The sequence below is a fragment of the Theropithecus gelada genome, chromosome 13 (assembly GCF_003255815.1).
Source record: "Theropithecus gelada isolate Dixy chromosome 13, Tgel_1.0, whole genome shotgun sequence".
Classification (NCBI taxonomy): Eukaryota; Metazoa; Chordata; class Mammalia; order Primates; family Cercopithecidae; genus Theropithecus; species Theropithecus gelada.
In genome coordinates this window covers 49,499,715-49,522,047 of record NC_037681.1, presented here as the reverse complement: position 1 = coordinate 49,522,047, position 22,333 = coordinate 49,499,715, and the positions used below count along the sequence as shown (strand labels likewise).

The window sequence follows — 22,333 nt, the reverse complement described above, 5'->3', positions numbered from 1 at the left end:
ACATACTCAAAGATTGACCACGGTCATAAAGCAAGTCTCAACAAATTCAAAAAATCAAAATCACACCAAGAATCTCTTGAACCACAGTGGAATAAAAATAGAAATCAATACCAAGAAGAGCTCTCAAAACCACACAAATACATGCAAACTAGAAAACTTGCTCCAGAATGACTTTTGGAATGAATAATAATATGAATAGTAGTACAAAGAATAATAAATAATAATATAATAAATTATATATTAAAATATTTAATAGTTACATTAATAATTAATATTAATAAAATTATATTATTAAATAATTAATAAACAATGAAATTAAGGCAGAATTCAAAAAATTATTTGAAACAAATGAAAATAGAGACACAATATACCAAAACCTCTGGGATGTAGCAAAACCAGTGTTAAGAGGAAAGTACAAAAATGTCTGAATCAAGAAGACAGGGAGATCTCAAATTAACAACCTAACATTGCACCTAAGGGAACTAGAAAAATAAGAACAAACTAAACCCAAAGCTAGTCAAAGAAATAACTAAAATTGGAGTACAACTAAATGAAACTGAAACCAAAAAAGGCATTCAAAGGATCAGCAAAATGAAAAGGCGGTTCTTTGAAACAATGAAGATTGATAGACTGCTAGCTAGGTTAACAAAGAAAAAGAAAGAGAAGATCCAAATAAGCACAACTGGCAATTATAAATATGACATTACAACAATCCCACAGAAATGCAAAAGATCCTCAGCAACTAATGTGAATACCTCTATTCATACAAACTAGAAAATCTAAAGGAAATCTAGAAAATCTAGGAATCTAAATTCCTAGAAACACACAACGTTCCAAGAACCAGGAAGAAAGTGAAACCCTGAACATACCAATAATGAGTTACAAAATTGAATCAGTAATAAAAAACCTATCATCCAGAAAAAGCCCAAATGGATTCACAGCCAAATTCTACCAAACGTATGAGGAGGAGCTGGTTAAGAATCCTACCAAAACGCTATGAAAAAACCAAGGAAGAGGGATTTCTCCCAAATTCATTCTATGAAAGCAGTAACGTCTTGATACCAAAATCTGGCAAAGACACAACAAAAAAGAAAACTACAGACCAACATCCCTGGTAAACACAGACACAGAAATCCTCAAGTTACTAGCAAACCAAATTCAGCAGCATACCAAAAAGAGAATTCACCATGATCAATTCATGCAAGGAGGTTCAACATATGCAAGTCAATAAATGTGATTCACCACATAACAAAATTAAAAACTGTATGATCATCTCAACGGACACAGAAAAAGCAATCGACAAATTCCAACACCACTTCAAGACAAAAAACCTTCAACAAATTAGGCATCGAAGGAACATACCTCGAAATAATAAGAGCCATCTATGACAAACCCACAGCCAACATCATACTGAATGGGCAAGTTGGAAACATTCCTCCTGAGAACAAGACAAGAATGTCCACTCTCACTACGCCTATTCAACACAGTACTGGAAGTCCTAACCAGAGTAATCAGGCAAGAGAAAGAAATAAAAGGCATTCAAATAGGAAAAGAGGAAGTCAAGTTATCTCCCTTCATCAACAATATGGTTCTATATGTAGAAAATTCTAAAGGTTCTGCCAAAAAAAACTCCTAGACCTGATAAACAACTTCAGTAAAGTGTCAGGACACAAAATCAATATACGAAAATCAGTAGCATTTCTATACACCAATAACAGGCTGAGAACAAAATCAAGAACACAATTCCATTTACAATAGCCACAAAATAATAATAAAAATACCAAGGAATACATCCAACCAAGGGGATGGAAGATCTCTACAATAACTATAAAACGTTGCTGAGAGAAATCACAGACAACACAAATGGAAAAACACTACATTCTCACGGACTGGAAGAATCAGTATCACTAAAACGTCCACATTGCCCAGAGCAATTGACAGATTCAACACTCTTCCTATCAAATTTCCAACATCGGTTTTCACAGGATTAGAAAAAACTGTTCTAAAAAATTCATACGGAGCCAAAAAAGGAGCCCAAATAGCCAAAGCAATCCTAAGCAGAAAGAACAAAAGCCAGAGGTATCACATTACCTGACTTAAAATTATACAAGACTACAGTAATCAAAACAGCATGATATTGCTACAAAAAATAGACATATAGACCAATGAAATAGACTAGAGACCCCTGAAATAAAGCCATACACTTACAACCAACCAACTGCTCTTTGACAAAGGTAACAAAAATAAACACGAGGGAAAGGACACTCTACTCATAAATCGTGCTGGGAAAACTAGCTAACCATATGCATGAAACTGGGCCCCCACTACTCACTATATACAAAAATTAACTCAAGATGGATTTAAAAAACTTAAATATAAGAAATCAAACTACAAAAATCCTAGACAAAAATCTAGGAAATACTCTTCCAGGCATTGGCTTAGGCAAAGAATTTGCGACTAAGTCCTCAAAAGCAAAGGCAACAAAAATAAAAATTGTCAAACAGGACCTCATTAAACTAGAGCTTCTGCACAGCAAAAGAAACTATCAATAGAGTAAACAGACAACCTACAGAACAGGTAAAAATACAAACTATGCATCCAACAAAAGATTAATATCCAGAATCTATAAGGAATGTAAACAAATCAAAAAGAAGAAAAAAATCCCATTAAAAAGTGGCAAAGAACATGGACACTTCTCAAAAGAAGACATACCAGCAACCAACAAATATAAAAAATGCTCAACATCACTAATCATCAGAGAAATGCTAATCAACACCACAATGAGAGACTATCTCATACCAGTCAGAATGGCCATTATTAAAAAGTCACAAAATAACATGTTGGTGAGGTTATGGAGAAAAGGAACATTTATACACTGTTAGTGGAAGTGTAAATTGGTTCAGCCCCTGTGGAAAGCAAACTGGAGATTTCTCAAAAAACTAAAAACAGAATTACCATTTGACCTAGATCCCACTACTGGGTACACACCCAAAGGAAAATAAATTATTTCAGCAAAAAGACACTGCACTCATAAGTTTTTCACAGCATGATTCATAACAGCAAAGACATGGAATCAACCTCGGGGCTCATCAATAGTGGACTGGATAAAGAAAATGTGGTACAAATACAGCATACTACATAGTCATTTAAAAAATGAAACCATGCCCTTTGCAACAACAAGGATGCAACTGGAGGCCATTATCCTAAGAAAATTAATGCGGAAACAGAAAATCAAATAATGCGTGTTCTCACTTATTAGTGGGAGCTGAACACTGGATACACACAGACATAAAGATAGGAACAACAGACACTGGGACCCCTAAAGACGGGAGGGAGTGTGGGAGGGAAGGAGGTGGGGAAGGGCTAGGGCAAGGGTTGAAAAACTACCTATTGGGTACTATGTTCACTGTTTGGGTAACGGCATCAACAGAAGCCCAAACCTCAGCACCAGGCAATATAACCTATTTCACAAACCTGTACATATACTCCCTGAATCTAATATTTAAAATAAAAATTAAAAATGAAGATGGTGGCTATCACACTATGGTCTGAGGGCTACTGCTGACCCACATGTTTACCACTGTTTTTTAAGTATTTTCAAAATATGGCAACCTATTCATCTGTTTCTGGCCTAAATTGGTAATTTAGCTCAATAACATATCTCATGGCATCCTAACAAATTCAGAACATCGTCCCCACTAATGGGGCTTTGTCAACAGCTGTACCAACAAAAGCAAATGCATCCCCTTCACATTCCAGCTGGACTGAATGATCACCTCTAGGTTTCTTGCATGCTACTCTCTCTGCCTAAAATGCCTTCCTCACCTCCCTCCAGTACCTGGTTAATTCTTGCCTATGTAAGCACTTGATTTAGATGTCACCCCCTGTTGAAGCCTTGGGAAGATGACCCACGGCCCTCTGCCACCCCCGCCCCATCGTGTCGCACTGAATTCGCACACTACAGTAAAACTGATTGCTTCCTTGTCCCACCTCCCCTCTGCAATACATTCTTTTTGAGGGCAAGGGCTTTATCTACACTACTGTAGTATTCTCCCAGTGCCCAATAACCAATAGAGTCAGAAGGGAGGGAGGGAGGAAGGGAAGAAATTAAAAGTTGGGGGGTAATCAAGGTGGTTAAACAGAAAGAAAACTGGCAAAGAAGTAGGGAAAATGGGAAAAATAGGAAAGGGAAGGGAAGACAGGTGTTTTCAAATACTGCACTCTATCCGCCGTTCACACTCACCCCTTCAAGGGAAAGTATAACATGATTAAGAATACCTGCCACGGCGAGTTATTGTTATCAATATAAAGAAAGTGAAAACTGAGAGCCACTTTCTGGAGAAAAAAAAAAAGGATCTGAAGACTATGAAATTCAATCCTGTGTAACTCTGTAAATTAGTGACATTTTACTATTAAAAAAATACACTTTTCCTTTAAATGTTTCATTTTCAAAGGCTTACTTCATCCTTAAATGGGTATTTATTTTAACTTTCTGAAATGAATTTTATTTCCAAAAAAATTTAGAATATGACTTAAGAGAAAAATATAACTTTAATATATGTATTTGTACTTAACAGCTAACTTTTCATAAATACATCAAACCCCTAAATGAAAGATACTTAAAGATTATGACACTTAAAGGAAGACTTTACTTTCCTGAATGGGACTTATCGATATAAAAGCAAAGTTATCATCATGCCTTAAATTTATTTACAATAGAGATCACCATCACTCTTTACATGTGGAACAAAGATATAAATTACCTGCTCATGTAAGAGTTCTTCTATTAATAACATTCAGAGCCAACACTTTACCAGAAAGTAGGATAAGACTTCTTAATTCTTTTAATATTTTTCACTTTTAATTTAACCTCTTACCCTAAATGCAGGATTTGCTCCCTGCTCCAAGAGGCACTTCACAGCACCTGCACACAAGTTGTATGCTGCAATATGCAAAGCTGTTCCAAAATTAAAATCACTGCAAGTGGCATCCACATCTGCAATGAAACATCACAAGTGTATTAACTAAAATTTTAAACTTAGCTATTATAATTTAAAAGAAGACAGGGTTTTGGGAGGAGGGACTTTTATCATTTATAAGACTTAAATCAACCCACTAGAAGCATGATTTCACAATAGAACAAAATGTTTATATTACAATCTAGTTAAACAGTTGATTATTTTCTTAGTACAATAAAATTCATTATAAGATGGAGTGATATTATCCTGGATTTTCAAACTAAAACACATTTTAAAACAATTAATGGCAATAATTCATATTTGTAAAAGTAACAGCTTATCACAATCTCCCATTAAGTCTGTGGCATATTTGCCATGACAACTACAGTGAGGTAGAGTAGTAGAATTTAGGTCAGGGGTCAGCAACCTATGACCCAAAGGCCAAATCCAGCCCATCTGTTTTTATAAAGTTTTATTAGAACACAGGCACATGCACTCATTTACATATCCTCTGTGGCTACTTCCATGCTACAACTATGGAACTGAGTAGTTTCATCAGAGACCATGTGGTCCAAAAAGTCTAAAATATTTGCTAGCTGGCCCTTTACAGAAACAAAACAGCCAATACCTGGTAGGTAAAACAAAGCAGAATTTTCAAAGCAGCTAGTGTCTAATTAAGCATAGAAATGCTTACCTATAAATTGATTCATAATACTCTACTGAACAAATGAATTTGAATTTCATAATGAGAAAAGCAATCTTGCAACTCTAAGGACATTTTAATAACTTTTAATATAGCATCATATGTTATATTTAAATACAGGAAATCCTCCAGATTTGGGAATCCCATCTTGAATATTTTCCATAACAAGGGTTTAAATATAATACCTCTGGTTCTGCAAATCCTACCCTCAACTAAACGACACCACACCCACATATCCTTCCTACAACTGTAAACGACCCAGATATACTCAAGACACACTCTCTTGAATTATTAAAAACACAGAAGTGTCGACAGAGGCTTTCTTCCTAACATCATTCACAAAGTGAAAAGGTAGAATTTTAAAGAAAAAAATGGACAATTATGCAGATTGGAGGTTAGAAATGAACATTCTGGGAAATTTACTGAATCTCTAAAGCATGTTCCTACAATGGGGAAAATATTGTACACTTTCTTTAATTTAATGTTAATACTATTTGCTTGCTCTCGTATTTTTCTAAAAAATAAAGAAAATTGGCCCCAAAGAGAACCAGAAAGAAGAATCAAAATACCAGGACTGTGACTTAGACATTCAGATCTTCAATTTCAGGATATCACCATCAAAACAGGGAGGAAAAAACGGAAATATTATCCCTTAAGTTGAATTATATAATTTCAGAACCAAATGCCATCTAAAACAAATAGTATTTATTATTCCAATGCCAATCTCTGAAGACCTTATTGTTCTATTTCTGGCTACCCAAGCAAGGCAAAAGAATCATAAAGCATGTAGAATCAATTATATAAAACATCCGTGTTATACTGGAGAACTTATAGAGATATGAAAACCCAGAGAACACTCTTTCATTTTGTATCTCTGTACTAATCCTTTTGTAGAAAAGATAGTAATACTCAATAAAGAAATTTTAAACTATCTCAGAAATAAAACGGAGTAGAAAGGCATATGAAACAAGATGGATTAGAAGTTAAAAAAATCCTTGAATTATAATTTATATGCCACCACTAAAGTGTTCAGTTAATAATATCTAAAAGTGATCTTATAATACTTGCCTTTTGGTTTCGATGTTTTCAAAATCACTCTTATAAGTTCTGGGACATCAAAATAAGCAGCATAATGCAAAGCATTCATGTTTGTCCAGCGACTCCGCAAACTAATGTCTGCTCCCAGGTCAATAAGTTGAGTTGCAAATTTTACAGCTGTTTCCACATCACCTAAAGAAGATTTTCCAAATCACTTTCCTTTAGTACAAATTTTAAGTTCCAATGGATGGCTATCAATTGTCTCATTTAAAAAGCCAAAGCAAACAGTGCACTGTATAAACACACCTCGAAAATTTCACTTGCAAGAATTTATACTAAGAAAATAATTATACACAGGAATGCGATAAATGGGATACACTTGGCTGTAAAGATGCTCATCTCTGCACTGTTATTAATATAATTCTAAAAAATCCAAAAAGTATAATAAGAAATTGGTTAAATAGAGACACACATAGAATGCTATGAAGCCATCAACAACAACACAGCAGATCAGTGCTACTCCAAACATGTTCTGTGGACCACCGGCAGTCCCAAATTGCAATCTGTGTGTACTTTTTATAGCTTTTCCCCATTTAATATGTCTTCTCGTTATGTTAAATAAAATGTAGTCTTATGCCTTTTATTCTTTCTTCTTTTTTAAAGACAGGGTCTTGCTCTGTCACCCAGATTGGAGTGTAGTGATGCAATCACAGCCCACGCCAACCCTAAACTACTGGGCTTACACGATCCTCCTGCCTCAGCCTCGCAAGTAGCTGAAACTCTAGGCAGGCACCACCACAGTTGGCTTATTATTTAATTTTTTGTAGAGACAAGGTCTCACTATGTCACCCAGGCTGGTCTCAAACTCCTGGCCTCAAGCAATCCTCCTGCCGTGGCCTCCCAAAGTGTTGAGATTACAGGTGTAAATCATCATGCCTGGCCAGTTTCATGCCTTTTGAAAAATATTTGGGCTTATATTTTATGGTTTTATTTTATTTTGTATTACAAATTCATTTTTATTTTATTTCGTGAAAGTATCAGTCCATGATGGGTTGTGAGGGGAAAAAGGGAGTCTGTCACCACCATAAGTTTCAGCACTACTGCATCAGACTATTGAAACAAGAAGAGACAATCACAGTATATAGTTAGGTAAGAGATGCAGGTTTATAAAATGACAAAGCACAAGACAGTAACAATTTTGGAAAATATGCACATATGTTACATATGTAGGAACAGACCTTAGGTCTCCAGACTGGGGTGTTGAGATTAGGAATCAGTATGTAAAGACTGGCCTTGGACTGTCAAACCTTGTTATAAACCCTCAGAAAGATTTTAGGGCATTAGCAGTTACTCTCATCTAATACACAATCAGGCATGAGGCCTGATCCAGAAAAGCTCGGAGGTATCAGGAGGGTATAAAGACCTCCTTGAGAAAAGGGAATATGGTTTTTGGAAGGACCTAACTGAATCCTCAACTCTTCAGGCAATATTATCATCAGCAGCTGGGTGCCTTCCCATGGACAATATATGGGCATAAATATAGATTATCTAAGCACAAATGCAGATGATATAAGCAATTGATAGATTTACCACACACTTACCAATACCATGAGCTCCAGATTTGCAGGTATAATGTAAAAGAGTCATATCTGTCAGTCCATCTCTATCATTCACATTGCAACCTCTCTTAAGAATCTGAAGCAGTCAAGGAAAATATGGTTACAACCTAACTACTGAGGTACCTATTGCTTTCAAACCAATGCTGAGGAACCAAGTTAGTCTATCAAATCTGAATTACTTCTCAGTAAAGTGTATAGACAGTATCGGCATCTCTAAAGGGTAAATTTTTAATCTGCACTCAACAACAAGAATGAAAACTGAACTTGTCAGCAGGCTGAAGGAAATTCTTGAAGATTATTCCAAGGGTAATCTGGCACTCCAAATATGTTCCTCTCAAAAATGAGCAAAATTTTATTTCTACGGGTGTAATGATACCCGTAGAAAAGATAGTAATACTCAATAAAGAAATTTTAAACTATCTCAGAAATAAAACGGAGTAGAAAGGCATATGAAACAAGATGGATTAGAAGTTAAAAAAATCCTTGAATTATAATTTTTATGCCACCACTAAAGTGTTCAGTTAATAATATCTTAAAAAAAAGTGTAAGCACTCTGCCTACAACACAGCAACATACTGGTGAAGGAACCCTCCCTCAAAAAATCTAATATTCTTAAAGACTACATTCAACCCTGTATCTTTACCAAAACACCCAAAAGTGTAAATAGAACATGATGGTAATTAAATCCCTTCATGAAATGCATAAAAGTTTACAAAATTAATTTTTACAAAGAAGGAAATACGAAAAATGCCCCTCCCTGCACCCACCAAGAGTCTATAAATGTCAGAAGGACAGAGCATGAAGAAATAATCAGAAGAATATATAGTATTAACTCACTGCCCCATGAAAATCCTGGAAATACAAATAAATATCAGAACATTTAAAGGGTTTCTCCTTCATTATCATCTTCCTTTCAGATGGGGAAAAAATCTATACCATTAACAATCCTAACAATACAAAACTTAAACTGTAAGAATTCCTTACCTCATTTCCAATAATGTCAATGTTTTGTTGGACCTGAGGAACCCATTGTCTTAAAATGGCAAATAATTCAGAAACTGAAGTTTTGGGATCAAAAAGAATTTCCTGGCATGATGCATCATTAGGATCAAAGAAAGAAAATTCTGAAATTAAAAAAAAAGATGTGAATTAAATTTACTAAAAGTTTCAAATAAATATATTGAAAATAATAAACAATAAAACCAAGGTTCAAATGATACAAATATTTTAGATGCTAAAAAAAAGCAGAAGTATCTAAAGAAGGAAAATATTACGAACATTTGCTGAGCACTTACTAAACACTTTAAAAATCCTCACCAACACCTTACCTGGCAGGTATTATTCTCATTTTGCACATGAGGAAAGCAAAGCTCAGACTAAATAATACCAGCTCAACGTTGCACAGCTAGTAAGTGGCAAATCTGGGGTAGAAAACCAGGTCTGTCTCCAAAGTCTATCTTCTTTCCTCTATTATTCTACTTGCTGAGGTAACTTGCCATTAAGCTCAGATTGTAACAGCATGCATAAGTAGTGGGACTCATGGAGTTTGTTTTTGCTTTCTTCTTTGCATTTATATATTTTCCAAAATTATACTATGTACACATGGTTCTTACTTTTAAAGTGAGGATAACTAAAAGATGAAAGGCAACAAACTAAAGACATGTATAGAAGCAGAGCAGCAGTCCATCAGAAGAGAATCAGAAAGACTAAAACGGAAACAACATTCATAATCTTAGACAACAAAATGGTCCTGTTAGGCAAAAATCAAAATAGAAGCCAAGACAAACCTTGGCCTCTGAGCCAATGTCCCACATCCAGCTCAGGAAAACCTATAAGGACCTATTCTCCAAAACACCTACTTAAACTGCACATGAAGCTTGGTCAGCAAGACTCAGCACGTTGTAGCAAATCAGCAATGACCAAACTAACCCACTCATTCTAACCAGTGAGAATTAAGCTATATGAATTTCCTCTTCTAGGCTTTATAAACCTTACTATGACCTTCATGAGACAAGCTTCTTACCTTGGTTTGGAAAGTCTCCCTGTTTGCAGTTTTTTTACTCACTTAATATTTATATTAAGAAAAGCACCCTGGATTTTCTTGACAGTTTTTGGTGTCCGAAGCAGGATCAGAAGACCCCTGCAAAGCCCCAAAGCCAGTGAGTAACTAGGTGCTGGTACCCACGGCCGTGGCACTGGCTGCTCTCTCACCCGGCCATGGAGTTCTAGAGTAAGTCTCTTTTGAATCTGAGCTCTCCTCCTTCTGTGTAGAACTCTCCAATTATGCTGAGCAACCTTTGCTGAAACTTCTCAGGAAGTCACCCTATTCTGCTCAAAAGGGGGAAGGGTGAAACGCGTGATTCCTGTGTTCCAGAGCAGCTGCTGAAAAAAGAATCCTTAATAGTTAAGACTTTTCAGAGAATCTAATGCAAACATGGGGTCCAGAAACAACTGTGGATCAGAATCTTGTGCCTTTTTGGAAAAATGGGTGAACTTTACAAAGAATAATTTGCAATTTCAGTGACCACTTCGGAGAACGTTTAATTTTAGATAAGATAGTCAGTCTGCCTTTGGGAGTGCCCTTGAAGAAAGAGTATCCTGAGCCTTTCAGAGACAATGGAATGCATTCTTGGATTTGTATGCAGAAGCTTCTGGACACAAAATGACTCAGAAATAGCTTCTCTAAAAGCATCCCTACAGCATTCAAATTAAAAAAAAAAAGCTTCACTAAAAAGCTGTAGCCATCTGAGCAGGTAACCTTGACTTGTTCCATCTCTCAGAGGTACAATTTGGATCCAGCTTCTTTCATAAACTAATAAGCTTTGTATTATTTTAACTGACACATGGCTAAAATTTGGAAATGAAAGCTATAAGATCTGTGTCTGTCTGTACACACAAACATACAGACACAGAGATCTTATAGCTATGTACGACAGACACAGAGATCTTATAGCTATGTATGTTCAATAGATATAAGTAAAAACAAGTATTTATATAAATTAAGTATTCCTGAAAACTCTCAGAAAAATAGGAACTAATTCAAATGCTTTTTAAGTTCATGTGACTCGGGTGATTTTCAATAAACAAAAACATTGTTGGTTTAAAAAACCAATATGCCTTCAGAGTTGTCAGCATTAGACATAAGGCAAATGTACAACTTTGATTCTATGTAGGTTTACTAGTCGAATAAGCTCATGTTCAAGACTAGAGAATTACAAATAAGCTTCTGCTATCTCCATGCTACAAAATTTCTCGGCAAGAAAAACAAGATAATGCTTAGCGATTTAATGTTTCATGAAATTTTCTTAAGTAATCCAAGCATAATTGTTCAAAACAAGTGAATTAAATCAATGTAAGTCCACATAAGATAAATACTGAAACATTAATTGCTGAATATAATGTTACCTACTTTTGGACAGAGAAACTAAAGATACCTGGGTGTGTTAGTAAACATGTCCTGTGCTACACTGAAAAATTTAAGGAAACATGTGCTTCCAGAAATTATGGTATATTCATAGATTTCTAAACCTACAGAATGCCAGCATGACAGTCAAGAAAAGATATGAGGTATGAAGATATGTTTTTTGAAAAAGAAAATAAAGGAAAAAAACAAAATGGCTAGAAGAAGTTGAAAAGAGGGAGAAGGAGAATCTTGTGTGATTAAGCTGGCTAAAATTGAATGAATCTATTATCATTCAAATCAAAACAAGGCATAACTAGCATTTGAGCTCCTGTTAAAAATGACTAAACTTTCTTGGAGTATGGGCCTGCTTTTGATGGGAGACTGTGAAAGGTTTTTCTTTAACTTTTGAATGGTCTGCCTAGAAAACAAAGATTCTGTGTTTTGTCAAGATAATTGCTTCACGTTGTCTTTGATTAAGTTTCTCTCTCAAAAAGTCAAGGGGTTTTGGTTTTTTTGTTTTTTTTTTAAACAACTACATGGCTTTCTGTATTTGCCTTTGAAATCTTTGTCACTTTGGTTAAATGGATAACTAAATACCTGTAATCTATTTAATCAAGTGTTTTGAATCTTTTGGGTTATTTTTTATAAACTTTCCAAAATTCAAATTCTGAATGAAGTCTTTTCTGACCTTAGACTAATTCTGGGATTTTTCAGAGGCCCCCAGAAAATCTTGTTCTATTTCCTTATTAAAACACACACACACACACACACACACACACACACACAGACATTAAAGTAATTAAGCATCTTTGCATGGGAAGCCTTGTCAAATAAATGTGAAACTAGGCTTGATATATTACATTGCATGAGAAGCATTGTCAAAGGTGATGCTTAACCTTCCTTATGTTATTTTTGTATGACTATATTATTAATGTAAGTGTTCTAGAAATTGTATGAAATTCCTAGAAATTGGATATGTTCTGGTGTAATTTTATCAGTCATAATTCCAGTTATTATCTTCAAATGTTATAAAACAAATAACAAATTTCCTTGTCAACTGCATTAAAATGAACTCTCATCAAATCTGTAACTATGGACATTTTAAATCTTTTGCCATCTATAGACAGTGATTTTTTACTCTGATATTTTCCTGAAAGCTTTTGTAAGCATGAGTGATACAAAATTGCAGGAAGATTTACAGAAAAAACTCTGACAAGTATAGGTTTCTGATAACTTTAAGATCACAGCATTGGACTGGGTAAGAATTTCCAGAACTGTAATAGAAAACCAAACCAATGGATTCATGAGGCTGCTAACCCAAAATCAAGCAGGACAAGAATTACAGGGAACTGAATGAACTGATGAGGGTGATAATTTTTATGTCTTTGAAATATTGCGGGTTCTTTAATGTTTGTTTTCTAGATTTAAAGAACGCCTTTTCTCTTTTCCCTTAAGACCTACAACTTACAGCAATTTGGTGAAGAATACTTTTTGTAAAAAAAAAAAAAAAAAGGCCGGGCGCGGTGGCTCAAGCCTGTAATCCCAGCACTTTGGGAGGCCGAGACGGGCGGATCACGAGGTCGGGAGATCGAGACCATCCTGGCTAACATGGTGAAACCCCGTCTCTACTAAAAATTACAAAAAACTAGCCGGGCGAGGTGGCGGGCGCCTGTGGTCCCAGCTACTCGGGAGGCTGAGGCAGGAGAATGGCGTAAGCCCGGGAGGCGGAGCTTGCAGTGAGCCGAGATCGCGCCACTGCACTCCAGCCTGGGCGACAGAGCGAGACTCCGCCTCAAAAAAAAAAAAAAAAAAAAAAAAAAAAGAAAATGTAAACATTTTCTTTTCTCCCTACCCCAACCCCTCCAAAATTCAGACACTCTTATTGAGTATTTTTTCATGGCAATATAAGCATTTACGTAAGTTCAATAAAAGTTTGTTTTCCCTCTAACAGGACACAATTGGGCAAGGCCTCTGCTTGGTTTCTTAGACTGAAAAGGCTTTTTAAAGTCTCATTTCAGATTCCTTATTACCAGTTTTAAAGAATTCGGATTGACTTTACAGAACCAATAAAGCCCCTAAGATATTACCAAACCTCTGACTGGAATGGCATACTTCAGAATGTGCACATATTCACTATTCTTGCTGCACTTATGTATATAATCAGGCCAGCTTAATGAGACAAAACTTATTTGCAAACAAATTAGCCTGTGATTATCTTTGGTAGAAATGGGGAACTGTAGAGAGAAAAATTGTGTTTCCGCAGAAAACTCAGAGTACACCCATTATCAGATTCTAGTCCTGTTTATTGTCTTTGGGGCGTTGTCATCCACCTACAAACTGGACTGGATCCTCAATTCCTCCAGTTTCCTCCAATATCTGGTTACAACTCTCCAAACTAATATTTCCAATTTATTAAAACTGTCCTTTTCCCCAACCCCTACTGAATGATTTGATGTAAACTTTAGACAAATCGCCACCATGGCTCACGTAAGGAACTTTTGTGCCTGTTTCTGTGGGGGTCGCCCAGAGAATTCACCAAAACATCTGATGACATCAACCAAGACATTCAAACTGCAAACCAGGCAAGTCTGTCAGCAGAAACTGCCATCCTCATTTCACACCTCAAGATGCTCCAAGAGCAAATCTGGAAATCTTCTTAACGTGCTGCCCTCCAGATGGCTCATTTAAATAACAATAAGTTAGATTTATTAAGTGTCTTGTAGATACTAGGGACTGTTCTATGAACTTTGTGTATATTAATTTATTTAATCCTCATAACTACCACGTGAAGTAGGCACTATTGTTATTCCCATTTTAAAGAAGAAACAAAGGGAGAAAATAAACAATTTGCCCAAAATCACACAACTGGAAAGTGATTGAGTCAGGATTAATGCCAGAACGAGACCATAACCTCTAAGCTACAATGTAAAATATTAACATATCTAACTACATTTGAATTTTCAACTTCCATGCAGGAAAATAAAGTATTTCTTATCTTGTTGCAAGCTTTTGAGATTAAAAAAAGTTTTATGTTTCTATTTTTTGGGGGGATGGAGTCCACACTCTTTCGCCCAGGCTGGAGTGCAGTGGCCGATCTCAGTGATCTCAGCTCACTGCAACCTCTGCCTCCCTGGTTCAAGCGATTCTCCTGCCTCAGCCTCCCAAGTAGCTGGGACCACAGGTGCCCGCCACCACACATGGCTAATTTTTATATTTTTAGTAGAGATGGGGTTTCACCATGTTAGGCTGGTCTTGAACTCCTAACCTCAGGTGATCCACCCGCCTCAGCCTCCCAAAGTGGGGGGATTACAGGTGTGAGCCACCATGCCCGGCCTAAAAAATAGCTTTTATCAAAAGAAAGTGGGGTGGGGGGAGAAAATGGAGGTGATGTCTGCTTTAAGTCAAGATGGAATAATGAGGGCCAAATTTGCCCTTCCAACTGAAACAACCAAAACACCAGAGGGAGGGAACAATGGTTTTCAAGACACTGGACATTAGACAGTGAAAGACAGTGGTCCCTGAGGAATGGAATACAAACGAGAAAAGTCCTACACATGCCCCAGCTAACTGCCTTGAGGGAGTCTCCAGGAGCACAGTTCAGGGGTGGGGCGGGGGGGACCAAGAAAAAGCCCAGCAAACTCCCTGAGTTGAGGAGACAGAGCTGAGAGTCTGGGGAACTTGGGGTGGCCAGAGGTCACAGGGCAGAATACAGCAGAGACGGATGCACACACTGCAAGAGAACCCTGGAGACCTGCAGAGGGTCCTCCTCAACTATTCATCATATGCTTGTGAGGAAATACTTGAGGTAAGGGCAAGAACCATCCATAATGACTACAGGGATTAGTACCTATTCTCACCAGGAAGACTGAAAAAGAATCCTCATAATTCACACAGCATTGAGGAGAACAGCAGTCCCCAACCTTTCTGGCACCAGGGGCCAGGGCAGGGGGACCAGTACCAGTCTGTAGCCAGGGGGTTGGAGACCCCTGGAGTAGAATTTTCAGCAGTAGGGAATAATTAGCTCCAGACCAAGAATGGCTCCAGACCCACCTAACAAATCAGAAAAGCAGGACCTCAAAGGGTCCAACTATTTCAAAGTAACTAAACTGTATCCCGGAACGAAGTGCAAGAATACTTACATGAGTACAAAAATATCCAGCATCCAACAAAGTAAAATTCACAATGTCTGGCATCCAATTAAAGATTATCAGGCATGCAAAGAAACAGGAAAACATGACCCATCATCAGGGGAATAATGAAACAGACCTAGAGTTGATACGGATATTATAATTCATAGAGAAGGACATTAAAACAGTCATTATACCTCTATTCCAAATGTCCAAAGGTGGAGAAGAGACCTGGGCATAAAAAAAAGCCAAAGTAAACTTTAGAGATGAAAACTTCATCTGAAATGAAAACTGCACTGGATAAAATCAGCAGCTAATTAGACACTGCAGAAGGAAAGATTAATGAACTTGAAGATATAGTAATAGAAACTAACCAAAATAAAGAGAAAAAAAGTTTAAATATTAAAAAAATCAGTGAGTTGTGGGACTTCAAGCAGTCTATAACAAACATGCAATTACAGTATCTGAAAAGGGAGAGAAGCAGAAAAAAAAATTTTTTTAATGATTTCCCAAACTTAATGGAAACTGAAACCCACAGATCCAAGCAGTTCAACCAACCCCAAGAACAAGAACACACAGAAAATAATATACCTAAGCGCATAATAGTAAAATTGCTCAAAATAAAGAGAAACTCTTTAAAGCAGCCAAAAAAAAGACATGTTACATCTAGAGAAACAAAAATGACAGCAGAAACAATGCAAATGGGAAGACAGCAGAGCAAGATTTTTCAAGTACTGAAAGAAAACTACCAACCTATAATTCTAAACCCAGCAAACATATTTTTCAAAAAAAGAAGGTAAATAAGATGTTTTCAGACATAAAACAGCTGAAAGAATTCATTACTGGCAGACCAGCACCGTAAGAAACATTAAAGGAAGTGCCTCAGGCAGAAGGAAATGGTACCAGATGGAAATCTGGACCTACACAAAGGAATGAAGAGCACTAGAAACAGTAACTACATGGGTAAATGAGACTTTTTATATTATTTAAATTTAACAGATAATTCAATTTTTAAGCAAAATATAAGGTATTGTGATATTTATAATGTATATAATGTGTGTTCTGCATAAACTGATTCTGAAGGCATTTCAAGGCAAAAGATTCCAAAAACGGTTGTGCAAGAACAGTACATAGTTTTACAGGGTAATCACCTTGAGAGTCAACACCGTGTCACATGTCTCAACTCTGATTTCTGTGGACTGGTTTCTTTTTGTTTCTTGGTTTTACGCTCATTAGTTGGTATCACATAAAAATTCCTTATGGGGGCCTACATGACCCCACATGACCAGGCTGGTGCCTTACTCTCCAATTCCGTCTCCTTCCACTCTGCCATTAATCACTTTGCTTCTCAACCACAGAGGCCTTCCATTAATTCTTAGGATACACCAAGATCTTCCCCCAACACTGTGCCTTTACTTTTCTGGTTTTTTTCCTGGAACACTTCTTTCCAGGCTCTTCTCACAGCCCGCCTCTTCTGATTCTCTGAATGACGACCCCATCTAAAGCAGCTGCCTTGGCCCCATTGTTCTCTATCACAGCACCCTGTTTCTTTGTTCCACAGAATTCATTATGACCTATTTGTGCTTTGTCTATTCATTTGTTTGTTTACTGTGTTCCCTACTAGAAGACCTGTCTTGGTCACTGATACTTCCAGCATCCAGGACAGTCCCTAGCACACAAGAGGCCTTCAATAAATACTTGCTCAATAAATGCAATTATGTATGCTGCTTTTCAAGAGGACGCTGACCACAGTGTACCAACAAAGCAACTACGAAGAAAAGGGTCTAGAAATCCTGACAATGAGAAACTGGTGAAAGAACCAGAAATGTGTAGCCTAAGGAGGTTCGGACTAACTTAAAATGTTCAAACTATTTGCAAATACTTAAAGGCTATCCTATAAAAGAATTTGTGCCATGTATCAAACTAGAATTGGCCAAAATTTCAGGGAGATCAATTCTGAGTCAATATACAAACACAGTTTTATTACAACTAAAGCTTTTTAACAATAAAATTGACTATTTTGTTAGTTTCCCACTATTAAAGACACGCAAGAGGTTAAACGGTTATCTGACAGAGATCCTGAAAATACAATTTCTACACAGGAAGGTGAGTAGGGAAAGGTTCATAAGCGTCTATGAACCTGTAATTCTAAGATTACAATGCTTTTTTTTTTTTTTTTTTTGGGAGACAAAGTCTCACTCTGTGGCCCAGGCTGGAGTGCAGTGGTGTGATCTCAGCACACTGCAAACTCTGCCTCCTGGTTCAAGTGATTCTCCTGCCTCAGCCTCCTGAGTAGCTGACATTATAAGTGCACATCATCATGCCTGGCTAATTTTTGTATTTTTAGTAGAGATGGGGTTTCAATGTTTAATTTCAGTTACACAAAGGGTCAATATCCATTATCACCTTTCATTCAATGTATTTATTCAACAATCATTGAGCAACTAATAACAAATGATTATGTTAGCCTTCTTGAGATAAACAAAAATAAAGTATGATTGTTCTCCATCCCAAAGCGCTACAATATAGGAACGAAAATAAGACAATTAGAAGTCAAGATGGAGTGAGACAAGTATCATACATAAGGGACAATGCACAAGGTTCAAGGTTTCCCCTGCATAACTGATTTTGTTGTATCTGAAAATAAGCCCAGTCAATTATTGCAAAACCTGCAAATAACTCCCAGGATCAAGGTACAGGTTTTATATGATACTTCTGATAACTGGTCTACGTAAGCTGGGATAGAATCTGAATACAACAACAACAACAACAAAAGGTACTTGGAGATGAGGAATTACTATACTACAATGAGTATGACTAAAAGGACAAATTCTCAATCCAATAACTTTATATCTACTAATATTTAAAATTTGTATTATCTCTACCTCCAAAGACAATTTGAAATGGTGAACCAACATTTTACTTGAAAAACTCTAAATTGGAAATTTAACAATTCTATCAAATTTATCTCCTGGTTCTCTTTTATTATGGTTCTGGAGAAATAAGCCTAAATAGATGAAAAGTGGAATGCTTCTAAATTAACGTTTTACAGAGGAGATGTAAATGGACCAATTTAAACGTTAACCAATCTCATTTCACATTCCAGGGAAGGGTCTCTTACCCTCTTTGCCGAAGTACATGGATTTTTTAGCACATCAGTATATTTAACCAAAATAAATACATCAATAACAGAAGAATGCTAGATGGCTAAGCACCATTGCATTCTAAAAATAAAGTCCTCTAAATCCATCATGATGCTTAAAATGAACATTTTAACATAATATAAATGCTGACAGCAGAAATAAAGCATTTAGCTTAAGAAGCAGAAAAAGCAATAAGCAATTGTATTTTTGAAAAAGGAAAACTTTAGCAATTTTATGAGAACCACAAAAATGGTTCTAAGAAAAACTATGAGTACAAAAAAGGCATAACAGAGAAGTTACCAGTTCTCACAAAATAAGCACAGCTACTTCACATACCACAGTCTGAAGGCATTGGTGCTGCAGAAATGGAAAAGATAACTGGGGTATCAGAAGCAGAAAATATAAATGGGTATCTTCCAAACAAAGGATTTCCTTCTAATGGAAAATCTGGAAGGTCCTCTATGGTCATCTTCTAGAAAGCCACCTATAATAAAAAAGAAAAAAAAAAGTGTTTCTACTTTATTTGTATGCAACCTAGAATGACTGCCTTCAATCACAAAAAGCCTAAAAGTTCTATGATGTCAAATCTGCTGACATTTTCAGCAAGGATCTTTTACGAAAGGGAAAAAATTCCTTTTGGCAAAACTGTTGTTAAAAGGCATACATTGCTTCACACCGCCTCTTATATAGTCGACAGCGCATGTAATCTTTCTAGACAAAGCTCAAGAGGAATAAGCTATAATAGGTGAAAACACTTTTTAAATGCTGAGCTAATCTAAATGGGTGAAATCCTCCTACTCATGTAACAAACAAGGGCATATTAACCCTTGTAGATGAATCTTTAACTTCCCACAATGCTGGCACAAGTCACATCATTTGTCATCCAATAGCTCATGCCATGTGCTCATCACATGAAAATAATCTACCTTAAAATGTTTCCATTATTTTCTATCCCAGAAAACTTGACTGAAAATTAATCACGTCACTCTTACAAATCTAAGAGTTTACTAAGATTGTTCGACTTAACAAGGTCCGAGGGTCTGTGAGTTCTATCCTGGCTGAAGACGGAAGCCATGCCTTTTAAAGCACGGGGCTTATATTACCTCTTTTTCCCAGACAACATGAATGCTTAGAATAAATTCGTTCTAAATTAGACTTTGTACTACACCCTAGCCTACATCTCAGAAATGATGTAGAAAGCAGAGAAACTGCTAATGAAACCAAACTTATGAAACTAAAAGCCTTCCAGTTTCTTCTGTATCAGATCTTTACAATCTGAAGTATCATGAATCTCTGTTTTTAAAATGTAAGCAAAAAAAATATAAAACTAAATTAAAAATGAGTTTAGATTGTTTCAGTAAAAAGCACAGAATAAAAATAGGCAATCGATAGCTTGATCTGGTAATAGATAACACCATACTAGCTATTACTTAATGTGTGCTCTGTTCTACTTAACCAACCCTGTGTCTAACATAACTATCCTTACCATCAGTGCCCCAGTACAATAAAACAGTCATTTCATTGAGCTCACTGTTGTCTTCCCAACTTGATTCATGTTTTCTTAATACTGGCAGGAACTGGTAAAAAGTAGGAGGCTTACTTTTTCCTCAAAAATCATATGCTTATATGGACATAGATCTTAGGTAACCTAATCTAGTTGTCACTATTTTAAGATATTCACATTTTCTTGGATGCTAAAATTACTTACCACCGAATACTCAGAAGCATTTTGACATAACCTTGCCACATAAATAGGAAAATGACAAGTTCATGGAATTAGTGTTACATAGCAATGGTGATCTTCCTCAAATGCTATCAATTCCAAACAGTAGTAAGTATTTATTAAGGAACCACTACATATAGGGCACTATTCTAGATGTTTCAGTGAATATGAAAATGAGTTAACAGATGGTCCGTGCTTGTTAGATAGCTTACAATCTATTAAGGTGAATAAAATACCACTAATAACCATAGATTATGAGGCAGAATGGGATCTGCTCCATCACATAAGTACCAGGAATATTTGCAGTGGGAGCTTCTAAGAATCATAAACGGTAAAGAAAGTATCATCTGCGATGAGTCTGGAATGATGAATAGATATAAATGTAAAAGGGGATCCCATTAAAGGAACAGTAGGGCTGGAACTTGGGATATGGCTAGGAAAACAGTCAGAGGTGAGGCTGTAAGGGCTTTTTAGGGCTATACTGAGGAGCAAATGCCTAATCACAGACCAAACTACTTACTTTCATGAGCACTGGGAAACAACTGATTTTTTTTAAAAGAGAATAGCATGATTAAAGCTGTTTTAGGAAAATTAATCTGACTATAATTACGGTTTGGGACTCAGACATGTTTTTATACTCTTAATTCTTCAGCAAAGTGACTCAGTGGATATCTGTCTGAGTCCATTAAGAGGAGTCACCACATGACTTCCCTTTCAAAGGGTAGAGTTTCTCATTCAAAAAAAAAGTTTTTAAGTGATCCCCAGAGCACCTTTCATTTCCTTGTAAACTGTTGAGATCCTCAAAGATATGAACTGTATCTTACACAACTATCAGTTACCACAGGGGCTAGAATAGTGTGTTACACATTTTTAATATTCAAAGCTTAGATTCAAAGTGGAAAGAACATTCATGCAATGAGATGTAACCAGCTTCATTCTTTTACATATTAGATACTTCAAGTCCAGAGAAGCTACAATATTACCTGACCAATGCAGTGAACATTCTTTGTATTTTGTCTTTGTTGCATTTTTCCCTAGTTACATTTCCTTATCTTCATGAAAAACTTAACATTCTACCTTTTGTCCTACCAAAGGAAACTATGTATCCCTATAAACTTCCTATAGTCTCAGATTCATTTCCTAAAAGCAATTCCTGGATCTGAAGACCTATGACACTTGGACTCTTGGTCAAATGTCTAAGTATACTGATCTGGACTGAGTACATACTTCCATTCCAAATCCAACTATGGTTAACTGGTGATAACTGATTATAAAGTAAGCCCAAAAAAAAAAAAAAAAAAAAAAAAATTTGGCCCTGCCAGGCACGGTAGCTCACACCTGTAATCCCAGCACTTTGGGAGGCCAGGGCAGGTGGATCACCCAAGGTCAGGAGTTCGAGACCAGCCTGACCAACATGGCAAAATCCCATCTCTACTAAAAATACAAAAAATTAGCCAGGCATGGTGGCGGGCACCTGTAATCCCATACTCAGGAGGCTGAGGCAGGAGAATCGCTTGAAAACCCGGGAGGCGGAGATTGCAGTAAGCCGAGATCATGCCACTGCAGTTCAGCCTGGGCAAGAAGAGCAAAACTCTGTCTCAAAAAAAAAAAAAAAAAAA

The 22,333-nt window shown here is 36.5% G+C and overlaps 1 protein-coding gene across 3 annotated transcripts in view; it reads right to left on the bottom strand.

Annotated features, from left to right (window-relative positions):
* Window positions 1-22,333, bottom strand: part of CLIP4 (CAP-Gly domain containing linker protein family member 4) — a 70,352-nt gene that overhangs the window by 43,500 nt on the left and 4,519 nt on the right. For all 3 annotated transcript variants that reach the window (XM_025354541.1, XM_025354539.1, XM_025354540.1), the window contains exons 2-6: window positions 19,328-19,475; window positions 9,303-9,442; window positions 8,301-8,394; window positions 6,730-6,891; window positions 4,878-4,996 (exon numbers count right to left, since the gene is read on the bottom strand). In XM_025354541.1, coding sequence (XP_025210326.1) covers window positions 4,878-4,996; window positions 6,730-6,891; window positions 8,301-8,394; window positions 9,303-9,442; window positions 19,328-19,460 — 648 coding nt within the window. In that variant the 5' untranslated portion in view covers window positions 19,461-19,475. The remainder of the gene's footprint in view (window positions 1-4,877; window positions 4,997-6,729; window positions 6,892-8,300; window positions 8,395-9,302; window positions 9,443-19,327; window positions 19,476-22,333) is intronic.